The sequence below is a fragment of the Sminthopsis crassicaudata genome, chromosome 4 (genome assembly GCF_048593235.1).
Source record: "Sminthopsis crassicaudata isolate SCR6 chromosome 4, ASM4859323v1, whole genome shotgun sequence".
Taxonomy (NCBI): Eukaryota; Metazoa; Chordata; class Mammalia; order Dasyuromorphia; family Dasyuridae; genus Sminthopsis; species Sminthopsis crassicaudata.
In genome coordinates this window covers 387,933,128-387,947,608 of record NC_133620.1, presented here as the reverse complement: position 1 = coordinate 387,947,608, position 14,481 = coordinate 387,933,128, and the positions used below count along the sequence as shown (strand labels likewise).

Here is a 14,481-nt window from a genome sequence, read left to right as displayed (position 1 = left end):
TGGTGGCATGTAATATAAGGCTTAAATTAAAATGAGTTAAAGCATATAAATAGAAAGTATTATTAGTTTAAAACATTTTCTGCACCTGCCAGGTGCTTTGGCACTTGGGAAAAATCTTTAGCAAAAGTTTGAGTGCTTACTATGTCTCTTCCACTATTAGGTATTAGTTGCTAATAATTAAATGAATCAAATTCAAATCTACCTGTAAGGGTTAAAAAGCCTCTAGAAGCAAGGAATGCAGTTCAAGGCATGTGGGAGGACCTGAGGGATGAGAGGTTCTGAGGCGCAGGCGAGTCCTATGTGGAGGTGGGGCATAGCCCCATGAGGCTGTGTCTGATTCTGGGTACCACGCCTCCCTCCTTAGTGCTCTCAAAGCCTACCATGCCTCCTTTCTTCTTCTCGGGCCAGTCCCATTATGCCAGGTTCCTAGAGGACTTCCCCCTTCCCCCATATCATCAGTGGGATATAAATATGTGCTATCTCAGAATAAAGTTCTTTTTTGCTTCACCCCTACCTAATGGTGGTCTGTCTCTATGGGATCCGGGTTGGTGCCCGAAGATGGGTAAGTGTAGCCTAGCCGTGCCATCGACAGACGGGCATTAAGAGTAGCTCTAAGGGGAGCTACCAGGTTAGAGTAATCCATAGGGGTGTAACATCTACCAATATGGTAATTCTCTCTACTTATGTCATTTTGTAAACTTTTTTTTTAACCTACATTTCATAAATGTTAGATGATTAGATGATTAACTCATATGGGAGTTAATCAGCACATGGTTTGGGGCAGCTAGGTGGTGCAGTGGATAGAGCATCAGCCTTGAATTCAGGAGGACCCGAGTTCAAATCTGGTCTCAGACACTTAATACTTCCTAGCTGTATGACCCTGGGCAAGTCACTTAACCCCAGCGGGGGGGGGGGGGGGGGAGAAAGAAACTTCGATGATTAAGAATTTAACACTTACCATTATGCTTTTTGGACAGCTTTACACTCTTTAAATGAGAAAATTATTTTCCTTTAGGCATGGCAAGTCAATTAGTTTGATTTAAATTCAAATTAACTTGATAGAATTAATCTTCTTTCTTTTGAAATTGAATGGATGAAGACAATTAAAAGAAACTATTATTTGTGGTTTTTAAAATATGCGGTCAGTATAATTATTTATCCTAGAAATCAAAATTATTGGTAATTCTTACTTTAACATATTTTCAGATTTCTGTTGATGCTGAACAAATCCGATTAGAATTAGAACCACCAGAGAAGACCAAGTCCTTGGGTACAATTCAGCAAACAAGAAGACAAAAAATGCAACAGAAGTAAGAATTATGAACTCATTTAAGAAAAATTCTTTTGTTCTACTTTTTGTTATGTTATCTAGCTTTTGTTCATCTGCTATATAATTAAGAGTTTTATTAGTGCTTCTTGTTTTTTCAAAAAAACCTCTTTTTCCAAATTTTTCCAAAATACCTTCCCTCCATCATTGAATCCACTCTGATAAGAAAGAAAAACACTTAAAACAAGTCAGCCAGTAAACAATATGACTGTGCCTGGCAGCATAGACCACATTCAGTACCAGTGGTCTCTCCCCGTCCCCCCCTTTCTTTTTTTTACTAAGAGGAGAAAGTTGCCTCGTATTATTTTCATTTATTTTATTGTAGTAGTGTATATATTCTGATTCTGTTTACTACTTTCTGCATGAGTTCTTAAAAATCTCTGCTTAAGAATAATTTTTTATTCCTGTTGCAGAAAACTACAGGATACAGAACCTGCACAAGATGTTGGCAATGCTTATTGGCAGAGAGTAACCCTCATCTTAGAATTACTGCAGCACAAAAAGAAACTCAAAAGTCCTCAGTTATTAGTGCCATGTCTTTTTAATTTGCTCTCCAGGTAAATCATCTTAAAATGGGTTTTAATTAATTATAATCCATTAGAGAATAGACTTCTGAGAATTGTTATTATTCATTTGTTCTTACTTCCAAACATAATATGAAGCTTCAATTTGTATTTCTTACAGAAATAGCTGCCATTTGTGCAAATAAAATAATTGAAAAACAGAAAGAAGAATATAGCCTAAATGGCTCATGGTGTTGGGAAATTCTTGGCCAAGAATTCCTAGAAAATTCTAATTTGGGAGTAGCTAGGTGGTGCAATGGATAGAGCACCAGCCTTGAATTCAGGAGGACCCGAGTTCAAATCTAGTCTCAGGCACTTTACACTTCCTAGCTGTGTGAACCTGGGCAAGTCACTTAACCCCAGCCTCAGGGGAAAAAAAGAAAAAAAAAATTCAAATTTACCTTAATTTTGGATTAAGTGAATTCTATTGTCCATTGGGAATTCTGTAAATGAACCTAGAATACATGCCTGTTAGTTTTGGAGCTTTGTTACTTCAATATAAAACTTTGGCCTAGGCTTAGGTATGAGATTCAGTTGTAGTTTGGTATTACAGTTCATGTATTCTCCTAGATATAGAATCTTGAGTGGATAGTTTTTGAAACTTAAATGAATCATGAGTATTAATACAATGCACCTCACATATTTCCCTCTGCAGAACTAGATAGAAGGAAATTCTGTCTGCTCTCATTTTCTTTGCATGTGATAAGAGTAGCAATTTACCATTAAACTCCTTGGAAAAGTTTAGAAAAGATTTGGCATTATGCTAAAAGTTCTGATTTTGTTATTTTAATAATCTCTATTTGATTTTTATGAAACTTGATGGGTTCTATGACTTCTGATGGACACTGACAACAAAAATTGTACAATTTTTTTATTCCTCATCATCACTTGGACTAAAATTTTGAAGGTGTCTAGAAACTTTGCCACCAGAGCAGGGAAATCTGGAATATACCAAACAGCTAATTCTTAGCTGTCTCCTTAATATCTGCCAGAAACTATCCCCAGATGGTTCTAAGATCCCTAAAGGTACGTACAACATTATAGGGATGGGAAGATATTTCAAGGTTATATCTACCTGTTGATCCATTTAAAGTTTTTATCTCCTCCCTCTCTAGGTATTCTTGATGAAGAAAAATTCAATGTTGAATTGTTAGTTCAGTGTGTGCGGGTTTCAGAGATGCCTCAGACACATCACCATGCCCTCTTGCTTTTGGGTGCAGTTGCTGGAATATTCCCTGTAAGTATTTTATGTTTTATAATAATATTTCATTTATATAATACTTTAGAATTTTTTTAAATGTTCTGTTCATAGCAGACCTATCATGTAGACCAATTCAATTTGTAATTGAGATAAGAGGCTCAGAGATGTTGACTCTCTTGGACAAGATCACATAGTAAGTGAGTGTCAGAGTTGCAAGGTTGTAAATCCAGCCCTTTCTCCACTATTTCTACCTTATATTCTCTGCTATGAAAAATTTACATGGAAATTCTAAGACATTTGAAATACAGAAATATTTAGGAAAAAAGTAGATGTCCTTTTAATCTTATAGTTAACTTGAAATTTTAAGGCTGGAATTATTTTAACTCAAGGGAAGTTATGATTTAAGGATTGATAATTCTTTAAAAATGAGGCATTCAGGTGTTATATATTCCAGGCAAGCATAGTTCTGGGTGCTGAGAGTACAAATTCTACTCTGGAGGAGCTTGAAGTCAAATAATGTAAATGTATTCTTTCACAGATACTTAGCTAATTTGAGCAGTATTATGTTTGAGATTACACTTTAGGGATAGTTTGAGCTTTCTTAGTGCTCTGAAACAGTCATTATTTTCCCAATTATTAAAATATTTTTATAGCAGATAGTCCAAATCCTAGAATGAATCATCTGTCCTAAAAAAAAGAAGTTTTTTTTGCAGAATTCTAGTCTAATATATTCCATGTGATATATTCCACAGTTTCTTTACAGAGTTCCTGAGAAACAAGCTAGCATGCTTTTTCTTTTATAGCAGGAGATAAAAATCCATCTGGTTTGATGAGTTAGGTCCATGCATATCTTTGTAAAATACTTTTTAAAATGTACATTTAACCAATTGTCTTCCCAACAAATAAAAAAGTGATACTTTCTACTGAAGGCTTTCAGTTTAGCAACGTTCTAGAATGTAATTTGATTGACAAATATTATACATATAATTTAAATTAATAGACCTTTATCTAAACATAAAGTACATTTTTCTTAAATAGGCTTTCTTTCAGGGATGTCTGTTAGATCCCCAGTGTTTGATATAAAATGAATCCATGAAAAATTTTCAGGGTTAGTGAAGTTAAAATGGTAGTGTTCTCCAGATTTTTTGGATCATATAACTCTCTGAATAAAAACCTTTGAGCATTCTCCTTATGTATGTTTTATTTTAATTATCTAAATTTTGTACATGAGAGAGTATAAGTTAAAAATATAAAATTTAAATAAAAATAGAAATTAGAGTTGATAAGATGAAAAATTATATTTTTAGCTAATTATAAGCTTATTTTATTTCAATACTTAGTTTTATTGATATCATAATTGAAGAAGTTAACTCACGAGTACATGAGTCCAAATAGAAGGAGTGTTTTATTGACTTTATGATAGCTCGTATTTCAGTACTTAAAATAATTATATAAAAATTTTGGTTGAAACTTGGCTGATAGTATTATATATTTATATTTTTAATAAATGGATTCAAAACTCATTGAAATTCTTCATTTGGAAGATTTTTAAGTAAATCAGAGAATGCTGTTTCCAGGTGCAGATATGAGTTTTGTAGGTGACCCCAGAGGGTTCTGTGATCCTTCAGTAAGAGTAGTTGACTGTCAGGAGCAGCAGAGATCAGGAAAACCAAGAAAAGCCATCAGTTTGTCACTTAAAATTATTAGTATTTTGAAAATGCTGTTTCAGGTGAGTTCAGGACTCAAGGTAATAAGTCCTAGAAGTTCAAGGTAATAAGGGAGACAGTGTTATCTTCCACAAAAACAGAAAATTTGGATGAGGGGAAAGTATGGTATGAGGTCTACATTGTAGATGCCACCCCTCCTTCCTCTTCTGCAGCTGTATGAGATCCAAACCTCTCCCCTTCTGTGTGAAAGTGATCTGAATATCCATGTCACTCCTGTAGGTGCAGGAGAGAAGGAAGTGGAATTGCATCATAGTCCATGTACATTATTTGGCTTTTGTAGGATGGGTGGAATATAATCCCTTAACCCCCATTGGAAACTGTTCTAAAGCTTCAGTGTTTTAAAATGTTCAATATGAAATTAGAAATTAAAGTGCTTATTATATACGATAATTTCTCAGAATGAAAATAGGTTTGACTTCTTGCTTTGCTCAAAAATCAAGTTCCTTCCCTCTCTGTCCAAGATTGTTCTTTTTTGCCCCTACTTCTACTCCCTTTTCTTCATTCAAGTTATAGTTTAAGAATTTCATACCTTCAAATTGTTGGAAAATGCTGGGGTAATTTATGTTTCTCATGTTTTGTAGTTCTATAGATAAAGTTTTATTAACTGAGAAACTTTTAGAAGTACAACTGATAGAACTGTGATTCTGATGTTAGGAAGGCCTGAGTTCAAACTAAGTCCTAGACATTTATAAGTTTTATGAGTGGGGGCAACACTAAGCACCGTGCCTGGTGCCTATTAGATGCTATCTAAATGCTTATTTTCTTCCCCTACTAGAAGAAAATACAGATATAGGCTTTATACATGTATATCATTTATGGTTAAAAAAAAAAATCAGCAGCTGAGTTAAAATAAGGATTTTGTTCATTATTAACCCATATATGTAATTGATGTAAGGTTTGTAATTTAAGATTATAGACTGTCTTTTTTTAAAAAAAGCTAATTATGTCTCCTCCCAAAAAGATCCCAAGTTACATTTTAGGTATTCTTCCCGGAGACAGTAAAAGGTTTTGGTCGTGTGCTTTAATCTGAAGTACAGATTGTGTACTTTGCCTGAGATTTAAGTATTGGGTCCCTTGTGGTATATATCTAGCTTTATAACTACACATTTTATTTATCAAAGAACTAACTTGATATTCACAATATTGATCAGCTGTTAATTGTGAATATGTTTGGAAACAATTTTACAAAGAATAAATGTCTGAGGTACAACTGATTGTTTTTCTTGATGATCCTTTTATCAGCTCACATTGAATTTGGCTTGAAACCAAACATCTCTCTTAGTTTCAGTCCTCAATGTGGCATCACGTCAGAGTGTTCTGGGTTTTTTTTTCTTTTAGTAATAGCCTGTCTGGTTTTTGTTTGTTTTTTTGTTTTGTTTTGTTTTGTTAATGGAAGCATCAAGTGAATTATGAGATTTTTGAATAGATACTGTTTTATAACAATGATTAGTCTTGAAGTATTTAAATATGCTGTGTCATTTAAGAAACCATGTTTCCTCTATAAAATGTTTTTAAAGATAAAGATGATCTGTTTCTTTCAGGATAAAGTTTTGCACAACATAATGCCCATTTTTACATTCATGGGAGCCAATGTTATGCGCCTTGATGACACTTATAGTTTTCAAGTTATCAACAAGACAGTGAAAATGGTCATTCCTGCTCTTATCCAGGTATGCTATCTTGGATTAGGAAAAGATACAAAAAAATCTTTAGACTAATAAGATTATTTGTGTCATTGAATGTCTAAGGAAGACTAAGGGTGGTTGCAATCTGCATGGGTAATACCAGTAATACCCATACCAGTGAAGTCTTAAACAAATGGTTAGTATGTGCCTAGAAAAGCAAGTAATTACAAAAGTCAAGCATGTTTTCATCAAGACTAGATCATGCTATGTAAAAATTGTTTTCTTTTTTAGCAGGATTTTTAAACCGGTAGATCAAAATGCTATAGATATGCAAAACATTCAAAAGTTTCTTATACTCTTCTTATAGAGAAGGTAGAAATATGTTTTTGCTGGGCAGCAATTCAGTAAGCATTTGTTAATTACATGTGTGTCACATGTGTTGCTAAGCTCTGGGATAAAGGGACAACAAACAGTTTCTGCTCTCTGGGAGCCTAGATGCTGTTGAAGGAAGAACCAACATATACCTAGAAAATTAAAGGCAAATTATGTACATAGTAGTTTCTGACAGAATAATGCTAGCAACAAGTAAGTGGATTAAGATAGGTTTCCCAAGGAGGTGAATCTTGAACTGATCTCAGAAGGAAGACTGAATTTTGTTAAGAGAGATGTAGGTAGGTGTTCATTCTGGGAACTGAGATTTGTCTGAATGAAGGCCAAGAGATGTGAGGTGGAATCTGCATTGGAATAGGAGGTAGACTGGTTTGCTGGGGACCTGGGATGGTGAGGGAATGTTTAATCACGTAGGGGTGGAACACAGGATTTTTAGGAAGATTTTACTTAAGATCTTACGATACATACTAGCTCCATGCCTCAAGTTACCTAACCGCTTTCAGTCTCCATGTGTGAGCTGGTGATGATAATGATATGCAGCTAGTAAGTATCTGAGGATGGATTTGAAGTCAGGACCCCCAACTCCAGGACCTGGGTCCTCTATATAAAGGGCATTTTAGGGAGTGGAAAGCCTGGGGGCAAAAAATCAGTTCAAGGAGACTTTTCTGATCTCTGAGGAGGCACTGATATTGGGTGGTTTTGGGGGGATAAGGAAGTGTGTATGCAGATTATATTATCTGTATAATATATCAGTTGACCTTGGTGACTGGTTGGATGTGAGCAATGAAGGAGAGGGGAGAGTTGGGGATGACTCTTAAGGTTGTAAGCCTAGGTAGCTGGTAATAGTAGTAGTACCTTCAACAGAAATAGAAGGGAAGGATTAGGGAACATGATTGGTTCTGTTTTGGACACATTGAAGGCACTAAAGTAGATGGTTCATTGATTATTTTTTTTTTTACATATGAAAAGAAACCCAGAGTTTTGAGTTCAATAAGGTACCTCTCCATGGTCCTGTACCAAGTGACTGTGATATTTGAATCCTTGCTTTGCCTAACTGCAAGTTCAAGGCTTAGTCCTTTTCAACATGAAGATAACACTCATTTGATTCTTACAATTTATTTAAAATTTTAATTTTTCTTTTCTATATTTCTGATATAGATGATAGACCTCTTGATAGAAGGGCCCACAATTTATATTTCCTTGTGTCCTCATGCAGTTAGCACAATGCTTTACCACATGGTGGCAGTTACTATGCATAGCCTTAGCCTTACCAAAATAAGGCCTTAGTCATTAAATGTCCTTATATGTTTATTTTTAGAGGGTTTATGACTTTGTTTTCTTTTCAGTCATTATTCAGAGAAGCAGTTTGCTTCATCAGGCAGAAATGCTTTTTCTGACTCTTTGTTTGTTGGTTTACAGGCAGACAGTGGTGAGTCTGCAGATGTCACAAGGAACATAGAAGAAGTTGTGGTTAAAATTATAAATGTGTTTGTGGATGCTCTGCCTCATGTTCCCGAACATAGACGCCTGCCCATCCTTGTACAACTTGTTGATACTCTTGGTGCAGAGAAATTCCTCTGGATTCTCCTGCTGTTGCTTTTTGAACAGTATGTCACTAAAACAGTGTTGGTTGCTGCCCATGGAGAAAAGGTCAGACTACTAGGTGGGGAGGTGAAAAAACGATTCTCTGTGAAACATTACAGAGAAATAATTGGTATTTTCTAACATGTGAGTTTAAAATTTAAATTTTAATAATGATATTAATATGTCAACTTTAAATGTGTCTGTTGTTATTTCAGTAGCTTATTGAATACTTAACAATGAACTTTTAAAAACTGAAATTAACTTAAAATGTTATTCACTGCTTGAAAGTGTTGGTATCAACCAACTTTACCTCTCCCAACCTTATTTCCCTAACCATCATTACTGTAATCTAGTGTGCTGAGATGGAAACAAATTGAAATGTCAAAATCCACTCTGTAACCTTTTGTAAATGGGTGAAGGGAGCAGAATAACATAACAGAATGTATATAATTTTAAAATAATGAGACTGGTCTTTTAAACAAATATTCCAGAACTTAGACATTCAAATATATATTGTTTCTTTTAAAGTAGTCACTTAAGAGAACCATCCATCTATTCAATTTATGCTTTTATTGCTTAAAAAGTTTTTTGGACTCCTTTTTAGGCACTGACTTCAGAATTTAGGGCATTTTCCTTATACTTAATTTTAAACAGGTTAGTGGCAAATCGTCATCCTTTGAGCATTGGTTTGAGAAGCAACAAAAAAGTCTTCTTGTGAATAAGGGGCTAATGCAATTTTATTGAATTAATTATGCCTGCTGGTCATTTCTTATACCACAATAATGTTCCATTACAATCATATACTGCTTGTCCAGCTATTCCCCAATTGGTAGGCATCCCTTCAATTTCTAATTCTTAGCCACCACGAGAAAAAAAAAAAAAACTATTTAGCCATGAATATTTTTGTCTAAATAGGTCCTTTTTTCAAAAAAAAAAAAAAAAAAATCCGTGGAATGCAAAACTGATAGTTGCATTGCTAGATAAAGGGTATGCACAGTTTGATTATCCTTGAGGCAGTTGTTCAACATTGTTCTCAGGAATGGTTGACTCAGTTTACAACTCCACCAACAATGCATTAGTATTCCAATTTTCTCACAATCTCTCCAACATTGATCATTTTCTTCTTCTGTCATGTTAGTCATTCTGAGAGATGTGATGTGGTACAATAACTGTAGATAGCTGTGATTTCTTCATCTGAAAATTGCCTATTCATATCCTTTGACCACATACAAGTTTGGAAATAACTTGTATTCTTAAAAATTTTGACTCAGTTTTCTATATATTTGAGAAAAAAAGTCTATTAGAGACATTTGCTATAAAAATTATTTCCCACCTTTCTGCTTTCCTTCTAGTATCAATTGCATTCATTTTATTTATGCAAAAACTTTTTAATTTAATGTAATCAAAATTATCCATTTTCCACTTCAAAATTCTCTCTCTCTTCTTTGGTTATAAATTTTTCCCTTCTCCATAGATCTAAGAGGTGAACAATCCCTTGTTCTTCTAATTGACTTTTGGTATCTCCTGTTGTGTCTGAATCATGTACCCATTTTGACCTTATCTTTGTATAGGGTGTGAGATATTAGTCTATACTTAGTTTATGCCTTACTGTTATCCAGTTTCCCCAGCAATTTTTGTCAAAAGATTTTTTTGTCTCAGAAGCTAGGGTCTTTAGGTTTATCAAACCCTAGATTACTATAGTCATTCACTACTGTGTCTTCTGTACCTAATCTATTCCACTGATCCACCACTCATTTTTCTTAGCCAATACCAGATGGTTTTGATGACTGTTGCTTTTTAAGATCTGGTATGACTAAACTATCTTCCATCATTTTTTTTTTTTTTTTTTTTTTTCATTAATTCCCTTGATATTCTTGACAGTTGGGCTATTCTTAATTTTCTTTGCCTGTTTACCAGGTAGCTTAATTTTGATAACAGTCTTTGCAAATGAATAGAGCCTAAAACAAAGGATTCCTGGAGAAGGGAAAAGGCTGAGGGGTTAGCTGCTTTTGCTGTGTTTGGAATTCAGTATTATATATAGGAAGATGGGTATAGTCATCAATCAGTCTGTCCTCCTCACTTCCCTGATCTACCTGTTTTTTTTCCTGGATTTTAGAATACAGTACTTAATCCATTGTCACTCTAGAGATAACTTTGATTTTAGTGAACAACATTGTTCTGATCTTTTTTGAAGAAAAATAGAAACTATTTGCACACTTAATTAAATTTCCTTAACTTTTATTAACTTGAAAGTTATAGTTTTTTCAGCGTTTTCCCTCTTCTTTAAACAGGATGCTATCTTAGAGACTGACACTGAATTTTGGATATCAGTCTCTTGTGAATTTACTGTCCAGCAGCAGCTCCAAAGTTTAATGAATATACTCAGTTACTTAACCAAACTTCCAGAGAAAAAAGAAGGAGGTGAGTAGAGATCGTTCTTCTGTAGCCTTTTGTATGTGTTTGTGAATGCCAAGGAAGTTTCTAAAGTAAATATTCATTACTCCCTCTTTTCCACAATATCTTGTACAAGTACTGAAACATATCATACCCATTTCTATACAGATTTCAACTTGAAATTTAGTGAGATCAGTTGTCTTGCCTTTTATTCTCCAGAAGAACCTCCTAAAACAGGATCTCAAAAGACCAAGACATTGGAACAGATGGTACAGGTTTTCAATGTGGACACTCATACCAGCAAGCAGCTCCGACATTTTACATTTTTGTCTGTGTCCTTTATGTCTCAACTCTTGGCTTCCCATAATTTTCTCAAAAAGGTAATACTTTTATTTCAGATCCTTTTTTGTATGAAGCATTTTATTTTTCCTGTGAGAACTCTTTTAGATTATTAATAATAACTAATTTAGAAAATTTGTCAAAGCATAAATGTCTTGAATTTGAGTCTTTAAATTAAAAAAAAAAAAATATATATATATATATATATATATATATATATATATATACATATATATATATATATATATCCAGAATATGTTGTGGGTGGAAGAGTGGGTTGGTTTGAATGAGTGGTTTCAATCTGAATGAAGTCTGTAATCTCTGAAAAGGACTGGAAAGTTGAGAGTCTTCAACTTAAGTTTTAGGGAACTCTTTTAAGCAATTTGATCCAACTTAAATGCTTTTGTAATTATTTTCTTTTTAAAAATCTAGGTCATGGAAGATGGTGGTACTGCAGCTTTACAAGGCCTTGAACAAAGGTATATTCATTGTTTTTTGGTTTTGTTTTAATCTTTTAACACTTTTTTCTTTTTCTTAATATTTCAACTTTAAGGATAGATTTCTCCCTATCTGCTCCTTCAACCTTTTTGCCCATTTAAGAATGATGTTTAGTAGGCCTCATTATTTATGGATATACTAAACATAATACTAAGTTTTTTAAGTTTAAAAAATTTAAACAGAAGTCATTGATTAATTATTTTCTACCTTCGAAGAATAAAAATAAGATTTTTTTGTTTCTTTGGTTTAAATGTTTTCATAATTACTGTTAATCGAACAATTTCTCCTTTGTTTTTAGATTACTTGAAACTGTTCTTGGTTATATAAATTCTGTGGCACAGTCAGTGGAGGAAAATGCAGACAAATTAACTGCAAAATTTTGGCGTGCTCTCCTGAGTAAAGCTTATGATTTGCTGGATAAAGTGAGTTTAAAATATCTTTTCTCAATTACAGTGTTTTATTGTTGCTGTTTGTTGTTTTGCGTAGTTTACTTTTTTTTTTAACTGTTTTGAGGGATCAGTAATTTTTCAGTTAGATAAAATCATTGTCATGTTTTCAGTGTTTAGAAACAGGCCTAACTGTGAAGGGTGTAGTACCTGTACTTATATCTCCAGAAATGTGATATTTTGTATATTTCTCCTAAACTGTAGTTTAAAGATTCAAATAGAAATCTCTCCCTTTTGTGCTTCATAGGTCAATTCCTTATTGCCCACGGAAACCTTTGTTCCTGTGATAAGAGGATTGCTGACTAACCAACTACCTTCTGTCCGCCGTAAAGCAATGGACCTCTTAAACAATAAACTGCATCAGTATGCAAAGTGGAAAAAGGGACAGGTAAAGAAAGGTCTAACTGTATTTCACTTGAGTACAGACACCATTGGTATCTGATATGCATTGCAGCTTAATAATTCTTTTTGGTAGTGAAAAATGAAATAAAGAACTATTTAGTTTGCATTTTTTTTTTTTTTAATTTCTTTTTATGTTGAATTTTTGTTTTTTGTCTTTAGGTGACCCTTTTCTTGAAACTGGTTCCAGATCTCTTGGATATTGCACAACATAAAATAAAGGAGAAAGAAGAAGAGCAGGCCATCAACAGACAGACTGCCCTTTATAGTTTGAAGTTACTCTGCAAAAATTTTGGCACAGAAAATTCAGAGGCTTTTATCCCTGTATTGAGTGCAGCCATTAACCTGATTAGTCCAGAGGTGAAGGATGAGAAGAACGTATTGGGAAGTGCTTTGTTGTGTATAGCTGAGGTCACCTACATGCTGGGAGCACTAGCAATACCTTATCTTCCCAGGTATGCTTATAGGGCACAATTGCATGTAGAAGCCTTTTTTTTTTTTTTTTTTTTTTTTTTTTCGTTTAGAGTTAAAATGCCAGTGCAAATTAGTAAAGAATTATTTGCCATTTCAAGCTTATAATTACAGAATACTTCTTAATTCCCACTTAGTAGCAAAGGCTAAGAATGGAGAGATGGGAAAGTAAGAACAGAACATTTTTTCCCCCCAGGAATTGATCCCATCCAGTGGAGGATAAGCTAGACTCTATTTAGGATGATATTGCATATTGTGGTATTAGTGCCAACATTATTGGCCCTTGGGTTTCACTTTTCTGCTATAGCATGAGGGACAAAATAAAGTATAAGACTTTGTTGTGTATAATGCTATAATGGGTGGAATTATTCTTTCTATTATTGCATTCTTCTTTTTTCTATTGGAGTGGTTCACCTACTGGATATTCTAATGTTTTGCCTCTTATTTTTAGACTCATGCCTGCATTATTGACTACCCTGGAGAATACGAATGAACTAATCTCAAGTGAGGTTTACTTGCTTAGTGCATTGGCAGCCCTCCAGAAAGTTGTTGAAACTCTTCCACATTTTCTCAGCCCATACCTACAGGGTATTTTGATACAGGTAGGCCGCAGAATTTGGAGGTGGATAGGAAAATCTTTTCTTTGTTCTTAATATTAAAATCTAAACACAGCAAAATTTGGGAATTAATAATATTGTTCTGGTTATGTAACACTGGGCAAATCACTGAGCTCTCAGTGCCCAGGATGCTCACCAAGTTAAAGAGCAAGTATTGTTCTGCATTGGTAGAAAAAGCACTTCCTGCCCTGATGGCTGGGTAACACTATCATCGTCTCTGTCTCTATCTGTCTTCCTCCTAACCTCCAATTCTTCTACTACTAGATCCTTCTATATGAGATTGCCTCTCCTTTATACAATATTTAACTTTATTATGTAGTTATCAATATGCTGTCTTTCTCATTAGAAAATGATCTTGAAGTCAGGAACTGTTTCTGCTTCTTTGTATCCTAGTGCTAAGAACAATATTTATTAAATGTCTGATTGATGGAAATAACAATCTAGTTTTTTAAAATATGACCTTTTTACTTTGTTTCTAATAGGAGAAGTTTCTAATAGGAGAAATTTCAGTTATCACCTCTTAGTCTTTGATGATGTATTTTTTGACAAATATGTACTTATTTTTTTCTTTTTTTCAGTGTCCTTGATTTAATAACAAAATTAACACGGAAACACCAGAAATCCTGAATTGGCCATTCTTTTTTCTTTCTTCCTTCACTTTATGGGAAATTTAACATGCTTTATATCTTTCCATTAAGGAAGATTGTATGTCATATGGTGTCTTTAAAAGCAGAATACTCTACATTATTACAGTGTTACGTTTGCCTGCCAACTGTATTGGGTAGTTAAAATCTCTATTTTTAAAATGCAAGATAGTGTTTTTTTTTTTCCTTATTCTAATAACAAGCCTCAAAAAGAGGTTTTGAATCATGTCCTCTGAGTTCAGAGAGTTAAATCAGA

At 33.9% G+C, this 14,481-nt stretch overlaps 1 protein-coding gene across 2 annotated transcripts in view; it reads left to right on the top strand.

Annotated features, from left to right (window-relative positions):
* HEATR1 (HEAT repeat containing 1) overlaps positions 1-14,481 on the top strand; it is a 53,432-nt gene that overhangs the window by 30,599 nt on the left and 8,352 nt on the right. For both annotated transcript variants that reach the window (XM_074262484.1, XM_074262483.1), the window contains exons 25-37: positions 1,207-1,310; positions 1,741-1,884; positions 2,798-2,916; positions 3,006-3,127; positions 6,360-6,488; positions 8,253-8,483; positions 10,709-10,838; positions 11,031-11,191; positions 11,583-11,629; positions 11,947-12,070; positions 12,342-12,482; positions 12,656-12,948; positions 13,416-13,566. In XM_074262484.1, the coding sequence (XP_074118585.1) occupies positions 1,207-1,310; positions 1,741-1,884; positions 2,798-2,916; positions 3,006-3,127; positions 6,360-6,488; positions 8,253-8,483; positions 10,709-10,838; positions 11,031-11,191; positions 11,583-11,629; positions 11,947-12,070; positions 12,342-12,482; positions 12,656-12,948; positions 13,416-13,566 (1,896 nt within the window). The remainder of the gene's footprint in view (positions 1-1,206; positions 1,311-1,740; positions 1,885-2,797; positions 2,917-3,005; positions 3,128-6,359; positions 6,489-8,252; positions 8,484-10,708; positions 10,839-11,030; positions 11,192-11,582; positions 11,630-11,946; positions 12,071-12,341; positions 12,483-12,655; positions 12,949-13,415; positions 13,567-14,481) is intronic.